A 15,171-nucleotide genomic window follows, 5' to 3' on the forward strand; every position below is an offset into this window, starting at 1 on the left:
GTCCTCATTGTGTCTGCTGACAAGTAGCAAAGAGTAAATGGCAGAATGGAGGGAAGGGGAGAGGGAGAGTGCGTACGAGCAGACGAATGGCAGGAGGCTTTAGACCAAAGACTCAGTGTGATAATTCATTTATTTGCCTTGGCAGCCATTACGCAATAGACGCTTATTATTATTATTGGGTGACCTAAGCTAAGCTGGCCCACGGGCCCTCGTGCACCTCACGGACGGACGGCCCTCCGAGCTGTGATTACACGGGACGGCCATCAGCCAGGACTGAGACACGGGAGAAGCAATTTAGCTTGAGGAAATATTTGTCTTAGCTTTTATGATAGTGGAGGGCTTTGCAAGCAAAACAAGGAGAGAAGATGAGCAAGAGGGAAAAAGACAAGTTGGTTTTTAAAAATTATTTCTATTTTTTTTTTAATACATATAGTTTTAAGCATAGCGGTTCGACTATACGAAAGGACGCAGTTGCCTTGAGACAGTGAAATATAAAGCAAAAGATTTGCATAGCGCGTTAAACAAACAATGCATACAATATGTGATGACAAGCACATTTTCATGAAAAGACTGATTTACAGTGAGGTGTTTCATGGAAGCAGGCCACCGTTGCAAGGCAAATTTAGCACCAGAAATGTACATCATTTTTTTTCACACTTATTAAGGTGTACAATACATTCGAAGCTCGTTTCAACGTATCCCATTGACAAAGTTTTCGCCGCTGTAACGTTCACAAGTCCCGATTTCACGTCCTTCATTTTCCATTTGCCGGTTTTGCCTACAACGAACACCTTTAGAACATAAACGTCATTATAATGATTGGGTTTTTCTCACTTAATAGTGACAAGGCCTTTGTTGCAACGACCCGTGGGAAGCGAACTGCCGCGACCTTGCTTATGAACAAAATGTGCAGCGCGGGATTCCCCTCTGTTGCTTAGCAACACTCCAGATCGACTCGGTACTTTGTTGCACTTCCTGTCAGAACGCAACGGAGGCATTGCGCGGTCCTGAGCGCGCACTCTGAAAACCTGTCTGGTAAACGGAAGCAAATCTCCCGCCGTCGCCCAGACTTGGGCGGCACTGGCAGTTCCAAATGGCGATTAACATTTGCTGACGGAATGTTTTCAGACATCAAGTCGGAACGCTAACGCTGTTTGTTTCATGTCTCATGAAATCATTGTTTTTCTTAAAATCTGGCTTTGTGAAACCTCTTGTTTAGCGACTCTGTTTTAACAACACATGCGAGACAGCACTGAGCATCTCATGAGCCAACCGAGGTTGACGTTTTCATCGAACGCGATATCAATCGCAATTGTTGTATGTGGCGTCAAATTTGTCTTTCAATGCCTTACTTGCATTTGCTGCTCTCGCTAAGGGTGGATTTCAGGTGGCTCCTACCTGGCGCCCTCAGCTTCTTTTTATAGCGCGGCAGTGATCTCGCTATTCACTCGCCTTTGTCCCGCGGGCTGAGCGGTGGTAGGCAGCAACGTGTTTGGAGCACAGGTTGGAATTCTACACTTGGCAGCCTTCCAGGCAGCGCTGCTATGTGTTTAGAATACTTTCGAGGAACAAAACACGCTTTTGTTGTTTGCTGGGCCAAATGGGGCTGTTTTTGTCTCAGATGGCTCCCGGGAGGGGGGGGGGGGGGTGCACGGGACGGCACCGGAAGCTTGTGACGCTCCACGAGGATGGGATAGCAACTGCTTCCCTACTTCCACTTAAAAACAAAGGATGAAATAAGATAAAGAATGTTTTGTTGTCGCAGTGAGGGGGGAGGGGGCACATTTGCATGTGTGCACGCCCCTCTTGTCAGCGGACACAGGAACATGCGTGATGGTTCTTCACATTTGAGACATGCATGCGCATGCTCTGAGACACACAAGACGGAGAGCTGCAGTGGCGCTATGTGTTCATTAGGGGCCTGCTTCTCTGCACTTCATGACGGGAAAGAGCCATGTTGGTGAATACGGCCGCCAAATTTGTCATTTGGTTAATGGAAGAAATAGCGAGCCTTCTGCTTTTGAAATATTTTTGTCGTTACAAGTTTGCACGCACCATTGGAGGCAAAGACAAAAAAAGCGAAGCACACAATTGAAATGATATAGGCAGACACAAAAACACACGCAAAATGAAAAAAGTAGTGCTCTGGAAATGACTGATGCGTAAACACACACACAAGAAAAAAGATGAAAGAAGTTTTTGCCGGGATGTATTTTGCCTTGCCTTATTAAGAATTCAGTTAATGAGACAGCTTTGCCACCACAGACAGAACAAATGAATGTGACGCAGAGCAGCCCGCTTCCCCTCCTTGCAAACCGAGCAGTGAGCACTGAGGTGTGTGTACTTGTGTTTGTGTGCGCCAGAAAGGTGTTTTGTAAACATCTCATTCAGAATAATGAATGTAGTCCTCTGTCAGCCTGGCACACACACACAAGCAAAAACACCACAAGGGAGCTTCCAACACCTGTCAAATTAACTCTCCTCCACCCTCTCCAAATGTGTGTGTATGTGTGTGTGTGTGTGTGTTTGTGTGTGTGTGTGTGTGTGTGCGTGCGTGCGCGTGCGCGCATTTTATGGACAAGACTGACAATGTCGTGTTTTTGACAAGTAATTTGCATTCCATGTGAGAGGGTGTGGGGGATGTGAGCGAACACGTCGGCCACCATCCAGAGAACTGCGTGTGTGTGTGTGCTCGCTACTTGACAGTCTACTCATGACACGGGGCGGTTTATGAACTTGATTGGCCCACTGGGAATGTTAGCTTATTTGGTTGTTTGCCAAACACTAATTCCTAACAATTAACCACCACCAGGAGCTGTGACGAGGTGCCGTACGCCACAAGGACGTGCGAGTGTTTTTGTAATTCCGTGGAACCACGCAGACAATAACGCGGCACTCATGCTGATTCGTGCTAATTGAAAGTGTCCCCGTGAGAATTTGGTCGAAAATTGTTTATCGCCAAGTAGTACATTGCATTTCATATCGCCATTGCATTTCACAAACACTTGAAATGCCCAAAATTTCAACATGGACCAAAACTGGTATTTGTTTCTTCAGTTGTAATGAAGTGAGGACACCTAGGGTTTATGTGTTCGTTCACGTTTGCAGTCACAATGTTGTGACCAACGGAAGGACAAAACAAGCAAATACTGCTGATCTTATCTTTGGAAACAGATTGTTGAGATGAACAACTTTATTGGCACACGCTGTATATATCAATGATACCCGGTAGTGGGGCTGGGCCATTGTGGAAAACCAAAATAATAATGATAAGAATTCTTTTTGATGGATATTGAAATTGGGATTCATAATAAAAAAAGATAACTAATTGATTTCACAATTTTAAATATAACTTTAAAGTACAACCAGAAAATGGATTAGTAACTGGTAAAACAATAACCTATTGAAATAAAAGAACTAAACAATGAATAAAAAAAAAATCATACCTTCTGTGGGCATTGGCCTCTTCGGTGGGGCGCATGCATGGAGATGCACATTTACATCAATAAAGAAGAAAGTCGAGATGCAAATGTATTAACATAACTTGCATTACGCGTGTTGGGACCAACATACGGCCGTTGGTTTTGTTATATGACCTGCCTGTATTCGTTACGACAGCTTTTATGTGTGACTCTTCATTATTGATGAAAGAGCAATCCCAGAACTCAATGCTAATTTTCTATCAACCCATCAATAAGATTTCCTGTTGACTGCGAGCATTAGCGCTGGTGATGTTTCTAAAATGAAGCGTAGGTCGTGCTCAAATGTACAATGTGTGTGTTTATTTCGTTTTTTAAATTTTCTTTGTCTTTAATTTGACAAGAAATCTCAACCGGGTTGTCGACAAACTGCTGAAAACGCCCCCTGGGAATTTAGAATAACAGCCGTCAAATACTTGCTGCACAAGCAACACGTTACGTTGAGGATGCGTTCGCAACACGTTAATTGGCCTACACAACCGCCGCTGTTCGTCACGTTAATGTTTTTCTATGTTTTGCTGAGATGGCGACATCGGAAATCACAATTACGTTTCGATAATTTGCCCAGCCAGACATTTACAGGGCAAGGGTCAGAGTTTTTTGTTTGCATAACATCCACAAATCTGCCACGGTCGTCATCTTTTTTATTTTTTTTTCTCACGTCACCCCAAACGTGACGCTTTCCCGACAAACTCAAAACAACGAACGTCGCCAAAGAGCAGGTTCATTTCTTCTCTCCTCATTTAAATGGGATACAGATAGAGCAACGCAAACCCAGGAGCAGGAACACTGTGTTTGTGTGTTTCAATGTGCATTACACAGCCCACGCCTGGCAGGAGTCAAAGTGCTCCTTTAAACATTCATAAATCATGGATATTCTGGCCTGCAATCTCCCGAGCGCCTGCCGAGTGCCAGAGCGACAGACAGACAGCCCTCTAGTTTAGGTCTTAAACAAACCCTCTGGAATGTGCTGATGGCGAGAGAATTAATATTAGGTCTAAACCTAGCTGGCGGCCGGCTTCAACCCCAAGTGTATCATTCAACTCTGTCTGACTGAAGCTTCATATCCCTAAAAGCAAATAAGTCAAAACCTTGAACCGCGTGAAGCATTTTTTTGGGGCCGCTGTTGATTTGTCTGAGCGTTTTCATTTCCAACCGGTTCAATTACCTGGATGGCTTTGCCAGTAGAAACATTTGAAAAGCAGTTAAGGGTGACTCCGGCGAAACCTCGCTCTTTTTCACCGAGTTATCAGTGGCTCGGGGCGTCGAAAAAGAACACCGGCTTTGTCACATTTACATGGCGCCGTTCGTCTTTTGCACTCGCTCTGTCGCTGGACAAAATCGCGGCCTGCTCAGGACTTGGATTCATTGCAGCAACTTCCCGTTTCACGTCCAGAACTCGAGTAACTGGAGTGAAAACCCGCGTGAATCAAGCGAGAGCACAAAAGAAGGCGCAGTGAAAGGCGCCCATTGTTTTTGCAGCGAAATAATAATGATTGGTGACAGAATGAAAGACGTGGCGGATCTATAGGGGCTCTTGTGTGGGCTGCATCGCGCACGGCGTGATTACGGAAGGCCATTCCGAAAACGATGCCTGGCATCAGCGGAAAAGGTCTTGGGAGAAAGGTTTCAAGACAACCGAATCTTGCATGTGATCTATGCATGTGAGTTGTCCAGGAGCGCAGGCATGTGCGATGACTGCAGCTCTGTTGTCTCCGTCGAGGGAAGGCAGGACAGGGTGGGGGGGGGGGGGGGGGGATGGGTGGTTGGGAGGGGGGGAGTGAAAGAGTGCAAGGGAGGCCTCCTTTCACAGAGAAACAAAGATAGCTGTAATTAATGGCCCTGAGCTCTGGTCTAGGGGAGCTTTCTTCTGACAACTCGGACTTAATTAAAACTTAAGACTTCTGAAAGGGCCTCTGACCGCGCGGGACGTCCCACCGCTTCATGAGAAAAACCCGGTTAGATTTCCGACAAAAGAAAGAAAGAACGAATGAAGAAAAGATGTGTTAGCAGCTGTAGCTAAGTTGCTAATCCCTGTTTGTCAAAGACGGAACGGGCGGGGGGAAGGGAGGGGCGGGGGTATAGAAACTCACACACCTGCCGCCCACCGCGCACAGACACACACGCACACACTTTCTGACCCACCTGTTCAACCGCGTGATGATTATGCAACGGCGTTGGGATGCAGCAGGAAAGAACGGCGGGTACGCGCATTAAAAAGCTTGCTAGCGCATTTTTAAAGAACTATAACATTTGCCCTGTGTCTTTGCATCCCCCCCCCACCACCACCACCCTCGTCCATCGTGCTGCCCTCCTCCCATCACAGAGGATCAGATAATAAAAGCTTGGCCCGCTCTTTTGTTTTTGTGCATTGTTCATTAGCCCGGCAGCAACAACAGAGACACACTCGATATGCTTGGCTTGACCGGGTGTATGAGAGCGGGATAAGGTGGCTCGCTATAGACCAAGAGGGGCTTGGTGGGGGCTTGGAGGTGGGTGGCTTGCTGTGCTGTGCGTGCATATTCGCGAGCTTGTGCGCACGCAGGCTCTGAGGGCCGGGCGAGAGGTAGGGGGCGGCTTTGCATGGCCGCGATGCCATTAAGAGAGGCAAGTGGAGATGCGGCGCTCGCAACTGACAGCACACGTTGAATGAGAAACCCCTGCAGCTGGCAACAATGAACGGAGCCGGACAATGTGAACGTTCGGAGGAAAAAACAGCTTTGCCCTCCCAGACCCTTATTTTGACTTTTTCCTTTGTGCGGAGTCCGCGCGTCACCTCAGACTTCTCCAATTAATGACAAACAGGCTCTACGCATGAACGCAGCTCTGTTTTTCTGCTCCTTTTTAATCATCGAATATTTTCGGGGCGAGACATTTTACAGTGGAACCGCGACATGATGCTGGAATAAAATGCAAAATTAAGCGCGAAACCAAAATTGGCCTTTGGAATTCCTTTTTTTTTTTTTTTTTTTTTCGCTTTATTCGGACTGCTTCAGCTCACATGCCGCAATGTGTCATGAACATGCATAGCAGGAAATAATAGACCAAGTGGCCGGGACGTTCTCCATTGACGTGTCTGGCTCGTTTGAAGCCAGGGAAGTGGGATTTCTGGGCTCTGGATCGTTGCAACTCGACTGCAATCAGAGCAGAACCAAAAGCTTTTATGGTCATAAAGTGGTCAATGATAGAGGCACGATTCAAACAACTGAACCCCCCCCCCCCCCAAATGTCCTTTTGCAAGATTGAGGACACTTCTAAAAGGCTTTGTGTCTTTTGCCCTTCTCTTCAACAGCACTTGCACAAGCTGGACAGCGCCTACAGCCCAGAGTCGTGCATCTATTACTGCACGCTGTGCGACTACTCCACCAAAGCTCGCCTGAACCTGGTGCAGCACGCCCGCTCGGCCCGGCACCAGCAGAACGAGGGCCTAAGGAAGCTGCAGTTGCACCAGCAAGGCCTGAGAGGGGACGACGACGGATTCGGCCTCCACGACCTGTTCCATGTCAAGGAGTGTCCCTCCAGCCAAGGTCGGTGCTCTAAAGTACCCCCCCCCCCCCCTTAACCTCGGGTCACGGAGATAGTATACCACTTAGCAGAAGTACAAAGAAAATTGAAGATCCCAAATGACTTGGGGCCGCTTTTTGACAATACCCATTGGATCATCTTCACGTCAAAATTCAGCCACATGGTTATCAACGAAGGTGTTGCCGCAAATAAGGAGTATCCTGCCGTGGCCATATCAAACGCATGCAGAATTTTAGCTCTGCAACCATAACAAAATCTTGCTTTATTTTTCAACTTGTGTTATATATACGTATATTTTTTTTCCGCTGTGATTGCCCTTGGCTGTAATTACATCCACCTCACTTTCCTCCTTAACAATCCTGCTATCTCTTCTTTCTCGCACCACTCCCTCTACATGCTGTCAAATCTTTCCCCCCCTCCCTCTCGCCTTTGGCCTTCCTATCCACATCACGTCTCCCGATACAGAGCCGTCCTTTCCTTCCTAATCTCTCCAAAATGAGCATACTGTTCCTATTAGGCTGCTGCGCTTATATCTCCCACAAACACAAACACACACACACACGCGCACACACAAACTGCATGCGCAGGGACATCCCAGGCAGGCGAGCGGCTTATGAAATTTCACCTTGGGAGGATCTCACAGCCTGTATACACACACACACACACACATACATTTTTCTGCTGCCTCTCCCTAGAGTGAGCTTTCATTTCCTTTCTCATGACCAAAGCAATTTGGCTTTCATTTAAGGGTCTCCGTCCTGCCAGCAGCTAATAAGTGTAACAGAACTGTAAAACATTCAGAGAGCGAAGAAAAAAAAAAAGAGAAGAAAGATTAATCGTTTTTCTTTGAGTGGGGGTGGGTGGGTGGGGGGTTGATGGTTGGTGAGGGTGTACGCGGAGCAGAGGAGGAGGAGAGTGGGGTCTCGTGGTGTAATTTAAACCAGAAGAGTCAGGGTCCATTATTTAGTCATCCTTATGTTAATGCTGTCGGGAGAAAATGAGCGCTTAACTTGTTTTTGCTTTGCTTGACCTGAAGGAGCGGGCTTGGGGGAGGAAGGTAACATGCTTTGAAAAGCATGCCGACCGGCATCGCATTTGGCTTGGCGTCCGAGTGTGTGAGCGCGTGCTTCCCAAAGTGTCCTGTCTTGACCGCACATTCCCCACCCTGACATGGACACTCATTACTGGTGTAACTTTGATTTTAATCACACACAGATCACATTTCTGCAAGATTCGGAGCTGCTGCCGCACACTTGGACGCCACTTCCTCATCGCATCTCGCAATCTCCCTCCTTTTTTTTGTTTTTGGTCCCGCTTATTATGTTCCGCACTCCCCCGCTACATCTAAGTCGATGCGAGCACAACCAGATAACAAAAATAAAAACATTCGACCGCTGCACCTAATTCAAACGCTCTAGTCCTCCAATGCACCGTATTTGTCACCGCTGCCGTCCTTTCATGTGCTGAATTTGACTCCCGATGGGGAATTTCCGAGGGAAACGGTAATGCTTCAGCGGAAGCTTGCAACGTCCAAACCACTTCTTTGGCTTCAACCTCACCACCACCGCCTCCCCTTCGCCTTTATGATTTTTATTTTTATTTTTTGACCATGCTAGAGATTTTAAGTGAGCAGGCTGCATGGCAGATATGTGAAGGGTATTTTTTTGACAGTGTACACATTTTCGCCAACCAAAGCCCAATCCTTTGATCGTCCACACAGGAAGCCCAGAGCCAGAATCGAACCCTGTACAAACTGCACCGTGAGGCCGACGTGCTAACCAGTCGCCCTCCGTGCCATCCTGGAGTTAGTCAAATTACTATTATAAATATTCGATAAAGTAGATTGTTCAATAGGGGTGAGGCTTGCAAGTGGTTCCACATTAAACTCTTCCATTCCTTTATGGACTTTCCTTTGTGCCCCTCCACCAAACCAAAGTTAAAAGCATAGAATTCCCCACCAAGTCTCGGAAAGATGAAGACTTGAGATTTGGGGGGGGGGGGGGGGCGGGAGGACGGACGAAGGGGCCCTCGCCCCGGATTTCAGCCAGTGGAGCCTGCATTGGTTTGGATGTGTGCGCATGCTATTATTTTTCTGGGGCTACAATTTCTGACTCGAGCACTTTCGCTTCATTAGAGAGCGGTATGAAAAAGATTAATTTAAGTGCTGACCGGTATCTTTCTCTTAAAGCCGGGACCTGGCGCTGAGCCAGATAATTACAGGCCCATTTGGGAATAAGGGTTCTAATGCTGCAGACTTTATGTACATGTGAATGGCTTTCATTAAACAATTTGGGTGCTGATTTTATGGCCTAATTAAGGCTACATAAGGCAGGAGGTGTTTTGACAAGCGTACGCAAGCAGCAATCCCTCTTGCTTTGTTACTGTGACCCTTCGTCTCATTTTATTGGTTTAATGGTACCAAGAATCATTTTCATGGAGTGTTTTTTTTGGTCAGGTGATTTTTCCCCTTTGGTCATCGATATATTGGGGTAAAAAAAAACATGTAAACATCAAATGCTTGTGAATTGTAGGCACTGTTGAGCGAGTCTGAACTCGTTTGCTGTCTACGTCAGCTGCGAAGCCTCCTCTATGGCGGCGTTACGCTGATCAATACAACACTGGCATGGAACGAGGAGTTCAGAACGTTGGGAGGCACATAGTTCATTCAGGACATGTTGACCAAATTTTACTTTTCGGTGACTCCACCCTCCCATGATTCTCCAGTGCTTTCCCTCAAAGACAAAACGTCCACTGTGTCAGTATCCCTGTGATAAATTGCGCTTGTGTGTGCACAATTACAAGTTTCACAGATAATTGAGTTGATTCCAAAAAGTTAGTTTGCATCATAAGAATTAGCTTGAATGAATTGCCTCTCAGCGTGTAAGGACTTTGGAGACCATTTGGCTTTGAGGGCCATCCAAACATTGTTTGGAAAAATGATCTTTTTGATTTTGCGCTTGTCCACTCACTCATGAAATGACGCCGTGTGAATGGAGCTCTTGAACAAGTCCATGCAGAACAAGTGCAAGATGACAGCTTGTACATGTCGATTTTAGCCAAACTTGCGCAGATTCTCCGAAGTGAAGGGATTTTGCTCCGACTGTTTTGCTGGTCTGTCTCGAGGAAACGTGTGTGCGTGCGAGTGTGCGTCGTGACCCATTAGCCGACCGTGTGACCATCATGTGTAAAGCTCCTCATAAGTCAGATCAAGCAGAAACACAAGGGCACACTTTTCTTCCCCCTGCATACTTGTTTCTTCTTTTCTTCACTTGCCTCTGTCCACCATTTAAAAAAAAAAGGATGGTGGATGGGATCTCATGGAGGTAATTACTTGTGAGAGGCAGCCCTGTCATCCATAGCCTCGACCTCCCCCACCTCGCACTGCACACCCCCACCACCACCGCCACCACACAACATGCATGAAACAGGGAGGCAGAAGACCTTCTTTGTCTGAGTCCCCCTTTTAAACAAAAGGCTCCTTCTAACTTGGAGAACGAAAATACTTTAATGTATACGTGTGTGTGTGTGTGTGCGTGTGTGTGTACACCACGAGTGTCCTTTTGTTTTCTGTTGAGAGATAAGGCTGTGGGACATGTTTGGTCCGCGTCAAATTATTATCGCTGTGCTAACCGCTTTGGTAGCAGCTGTAGGCTAAAATGAGCCTAATGGACACTTATTATCCATCGGCGTGCGTGTGAATGGATGGAGATGTGGACTTGCATGAGGAGCTCTTTGCTTGATGAATCCTCGCTTCACCAAGCGATGTGTGTGCGTGCGCGCGTGTGATGACTTGATTTTCAGCATGGAAAATAGATCATTTTGTGTGTGTGTGTGTGTGTGTGTGTGTGTGATGACATCAAGATGTCTTTGAGACATTTTTGGTTTGTCTCGATCGCTTTGACTCCTTTATCTTTTTTTCCCTGCCTGGTGGGGATGGTTTTGCCATTCCAGTGGTTCTCTTTTATTTTCATGAAAGTCCCTCTTCAGACAGAAGTCTATTTCCAGGGTTTGTCTCCGTAATTTGCGGCCATCACATAAACATTCACGGATGGTCGGAGGAGCGAGAAACTGGATGCAACACACGCGCACGCTCACACTGGCACATGCAAAGTCAGATTGACTTACGTTCTTCTATTTGGTTGGTCGACAACATTTGGTACACCTGCACAATCTGACATTGCCTCAGCAATATTAGAGTTCACAATGTGTTTGTTATTGTTGTCGCAAAACAATAAAAGGACAACACACATCCCAATATGAACACCTCGATATAATATATATATATACAGTATATGGTTTTTGAAAACCATTTGACAGTTTCGGTATGTCTGCATTACATTCGGTCCGTTCGCATAGCACTTTTTCTTTTTTCCCCTCATGAGCGCCAAGCCAAAATGGCGGCAGACGAGCTTAGAGCGGTGCGTCGCGATTCACACTCGAGTCTGAGACTAAGTGAGGACACACGACATGTGCGTCACATCCCTCCGGTGGCACGGCAGCCAATCAAATTGCAGCGCGACTGAGTCTCGATGTCTCACTGGAAATTTGCAACAGCAACGTTGCTCAACCTGAGGAGATGCGATGCTGGTATGCAGCTTGCCCACGTTGTTCAATTTTTTGGGATCCAACTCTGCCCTAGAATGTAGCTAATCAATTTAAATGATGAGCCAACAAGCCACAATCGAAATGCAGAATTGATGTATTATTAATATATTTTGGGCAAGCAGTTCTTTAGCCCTAAATTCCCTCAAACCAAGCCTTCTAAAGCAGTGTGGTCATTTTTTGAATAATTCCACGCCAGCAAATGATAATTACTGTGTGGTTTCTATGCGCACACACTGTAGAGAGCCTGACTGAAGAAATGAGCCTCGTTCACCATAAACTATTTTTGAAATGGTGTGTCGGAGAGGGGTGGGCGGGGGGGGGGGGGGGGGGTACGCGGTCAAAGAGCGGCCCGATTGTTTTTCTTTGAGTGGAGGCAGCTCTATGGCGAAGGGGGTATTACCCGGGCTAAATTGTTCCCTCATGTTTTCCGCCAAAGATTCTGTGTCCTGCCACACTGACAGTTATAATTGACAAAAATTGCACTGATTATCTGAATTAGCATAGCTGACCAACACCCCATTAGCCTTATTTACAATCTAAAGCCGTAGGGCTCTGAGGACGCATACTAAATATGACTTGAGTTTCTTGAAGGGGGTGTCTCATACGTCTGTGAGGTCACAAAAGGGCTCCCTTTACGGAAAGTCCAGATGGACCCTGTGGCCCCTGGTTCTGACAGTGTTGAATATCAAGTCCCTTTTGATGAAGAATGCATCTTTCAGACTCTTTTCCTTCACTTGGAGTCTCCTTCGTTGGATTTTGTTTCAGCTTGTTTTTCCCCCTCCTTACCCCCTCCATTTCTTTTTTTTTTTTAGCCCCTGCTCGTCTTGATTTCATCCTCCTTCACCTCCATTCTTTTCTCCCCCTGATCCCCTCATACACCCTCTGTCCATTGACTCTTAACCACAGATGGACAAAACAATGGGCTGTGTCACACAGCATTAAGACAAACAATCAGGTGATGGGAGGGGGCCCGTGTGGGACCGGAGCCGCGGTAACCAGGCAATGCTCGGGCTTGGTCCAAGCAGCCGCTAATCTGAGACGGCGATGATACAATTCGCAGATGGACATCGGAGGTGGCTGACACACACACGCACACACATGCACACGCACACGCGCGCACATCCACATGATAAGTTGGTATTGTCAGAAAGAATTTCTATCATCCCTCCCCCCATCCTCGCTCTCCTCTCTTTGCTTCACCTCATCCATCAGCGGGAGGCATGGAATTGATAGAGGCTATTGATTACCAATAGCTCAGGCTAATCGTCGCTAACTGGAGGAAGCTTTGCAGCAATAGCCCCTGTCAATGACTTGTTGAATGCGTGTGTCAGTCTTCAATTTTCGCTTGCTGAAATGTAGTGTTGAAAAAAATAATTGCATTTTGGCCAAGAAAGTGTGTCTAGAATAAGGAAAATGTACGGTTTTTTTTGTCTGCCAAACAGTGAGTCCTGCTAAGGTTCACCTCCTACCAACAGTATGTGATGACAACCCTTAGCCCCTTCTCTCTCTCTCTCTCTCTCTCTCTCTCTCTCTCTCTCTCTCTCTCTCTCTCTCTCTCTCTCTCTCTCTCTCATGCTCTCTCTCTCTGTCTCTCTCTCTCGCACTCTCTCCTTCATCTCCCTAATAGGAAATTTGAGCGCCCGATGTGAGATTAAAGCTCAGAATCAATGCCTTGTGAGCAATTATTTCCAGACAAAATCTCTTTCATCTTTGCACCCCCCCCCATACCCTCTGCTTCATTCTCTTTCGTTTTCTCTTTTCCACCTCCTAATGCTTACCGGGGGTCCCGTGTCATGACATCCCTTTCTGCTTTTATCATCGACTAATAATACTGTAGAAATAGAGAGAGACAGAAAAAAACGTGACACCGAATCAGAAAAGGGTGCTGGGATAGAAAGGGAAGGAAAAAATAAAAAATGAAAAATCCACAGAATGATCCCGGGGTCTCGACTTTGATGTCGGATGTCTTTGTGCAAATTAAACAAATATGGCTCCTTGGATTCATCTCCGAGTTCTTCATAAGATGACATCTCCTTGTTTTCTCTTTTATAACAAAGGACAGAAGTTAGGAACCCGAAAGAGGAAGCATTTTATTTAGAGTCACATACACGGATCTGAAAAATGAATAGGATTGATACGTCAATAAAGAATGGATTCGGGTTGGGACAAAATAGCAGGATATTTTGCATGAATATCTATCGCGGTACTGTATTGATAGAGCAGCTTTTGGGGTATCTCAAAAAAAAAGATCTAGCTCTGCACTTTACAGCAGCTGAATCCCATTTCCAAATTCAGAAAAAAAAAACTGTAAGTGACCATTTTTCACATAGTTGAGGATCATTCATGTGATGTGTTCATCAATCAGTCATAGAGCAGAAAGTGGAACCCCCCCCCCCCCATTTTTTTCATTGATGGTTTATTTGTCTCTTTGAATATCACAAAAACTTCTACAGTCCTTTCTCACTCTGCCTACTTCACCTTTTTTAACTAATCGTGCAGCGCATGTCAAATGTAGTTTTTAGTTTTTTCTTTTGTGATGTCGCATGTCGCTGAAAAAAATGGCCTCCGGGTCGATAGTTTGGACACGCCTGACGTACCGTATATTCGGTTTCGTACGGATTTGCACATTGCGCACCTTTGTCTGGATCTCAAGCGTAATTTCATTGAGCCGAGATAAATTTGATCCTTCTAATTTTGGATCGCAAGTGACTCTGCAATTCTCAGCCCTACACGGGAGAATGCCGCAGTTAAACCCCAGTGCTAAGATTTTGCCCGGGAAACACACACACTCGCACACGCACAACTTGGGCGGGCCTTTGTTTCCAAACACAAGTTAATGGGGAGTGAGGAAGAGGAGCATTGCAATTTTCTGCTCTTTAGGCACCAGAGAATTCTCTCCAGTGTAAGCGGGACCGCACTCTCAACGTAATAGGCATTTTGCACCCTCATCACCCTTGCGCGCGCTCACACACACCCACACACGCACGCACACACGTACACACACACACACACATACACGCGACACACAACAGAATCATGCGGGAGTCAAAGAGGCCAGTCCCGAGAGTGCCAGCCAGCGTTAGACATGCATGGAGTCGGCAATGAGACAATCAGCATGCTGAAATTGAAACCCTGTTTGGAGTCGAATGGGAAGGGAGTAAGAACAGCCAAGTGGGAGAGGGCAAGAGCAATGGGAGCCCTCTCTACTTACAAAAAGAAAATAATAATAATAAGAAGAATAAAGCGTATATGGGAGGAAACATGAGGATGAGAGGAAAAAGGAAGTGATGTTTTCTTTAATTGCCTCACAAGTGATGACAGAGAGAAGATTATGTTTGTAGACGGGGGGCATTAATCATCTGTGCGTCCGTTGTCCCCCCCCCCCCCCCCCCCCCCCGGGCCACATCAACTATAGGACACTATTAAACTATTACGGTTTGCGTCATTCCACATCTCATCTTAATGAGCAGGAAGACACACGACGTTTGTAATCAGAATAATTACTCTGTAGCGTCCTGTTGAGTAATATCTACGCTTCACATACCTGAGGACATGAGGACCG

The 15,171-nt window shown here is 46.3% G+C and overlaps 1 protein-coding gene across 2 annotated transcripts in view; it reads left to right on the top strand.

Annotated features, from left to right (window-relative positions):
• The window catches only part of zfhx4 (zinc finger homeobox 4), a 73,662-nt gene that overhangs the window by 30,696 nt on the left and 27,795 nt on the right, over nt 1–15,171 (top strand). For both annotated transcript variants that reach the window (XM_086101564.1, XM_086101565.1), the window contains exon 6: nt 6,772–7,006. In XM_086101564.1, coding sequence (XP_085957690.1) covers nt 6,772–7,006 — 235 coding nt within the window. The remainder of the gene's footprint in view (nt 1–6,771; nt 7,007–15,171) is intronic.

The sequence above is a fragment of the Hippocampus guttulatus genome, chromosome 21, assembly GCF_054856545.1.
Source record: "Hippocampus guttulatus isolate MCC_2025c chromosome 21, RoL_Hgut_1.0, whole genome shotgun sequence".
In the NCBI taxonomy this organism is placed as follows: domain Eukaryota; kingdom Metazoa; phylum Chordata; class Actinopteri; order Syngnathiformes; family Syngnathidae; genus Hippocampus; species Hippocampus guttulatus.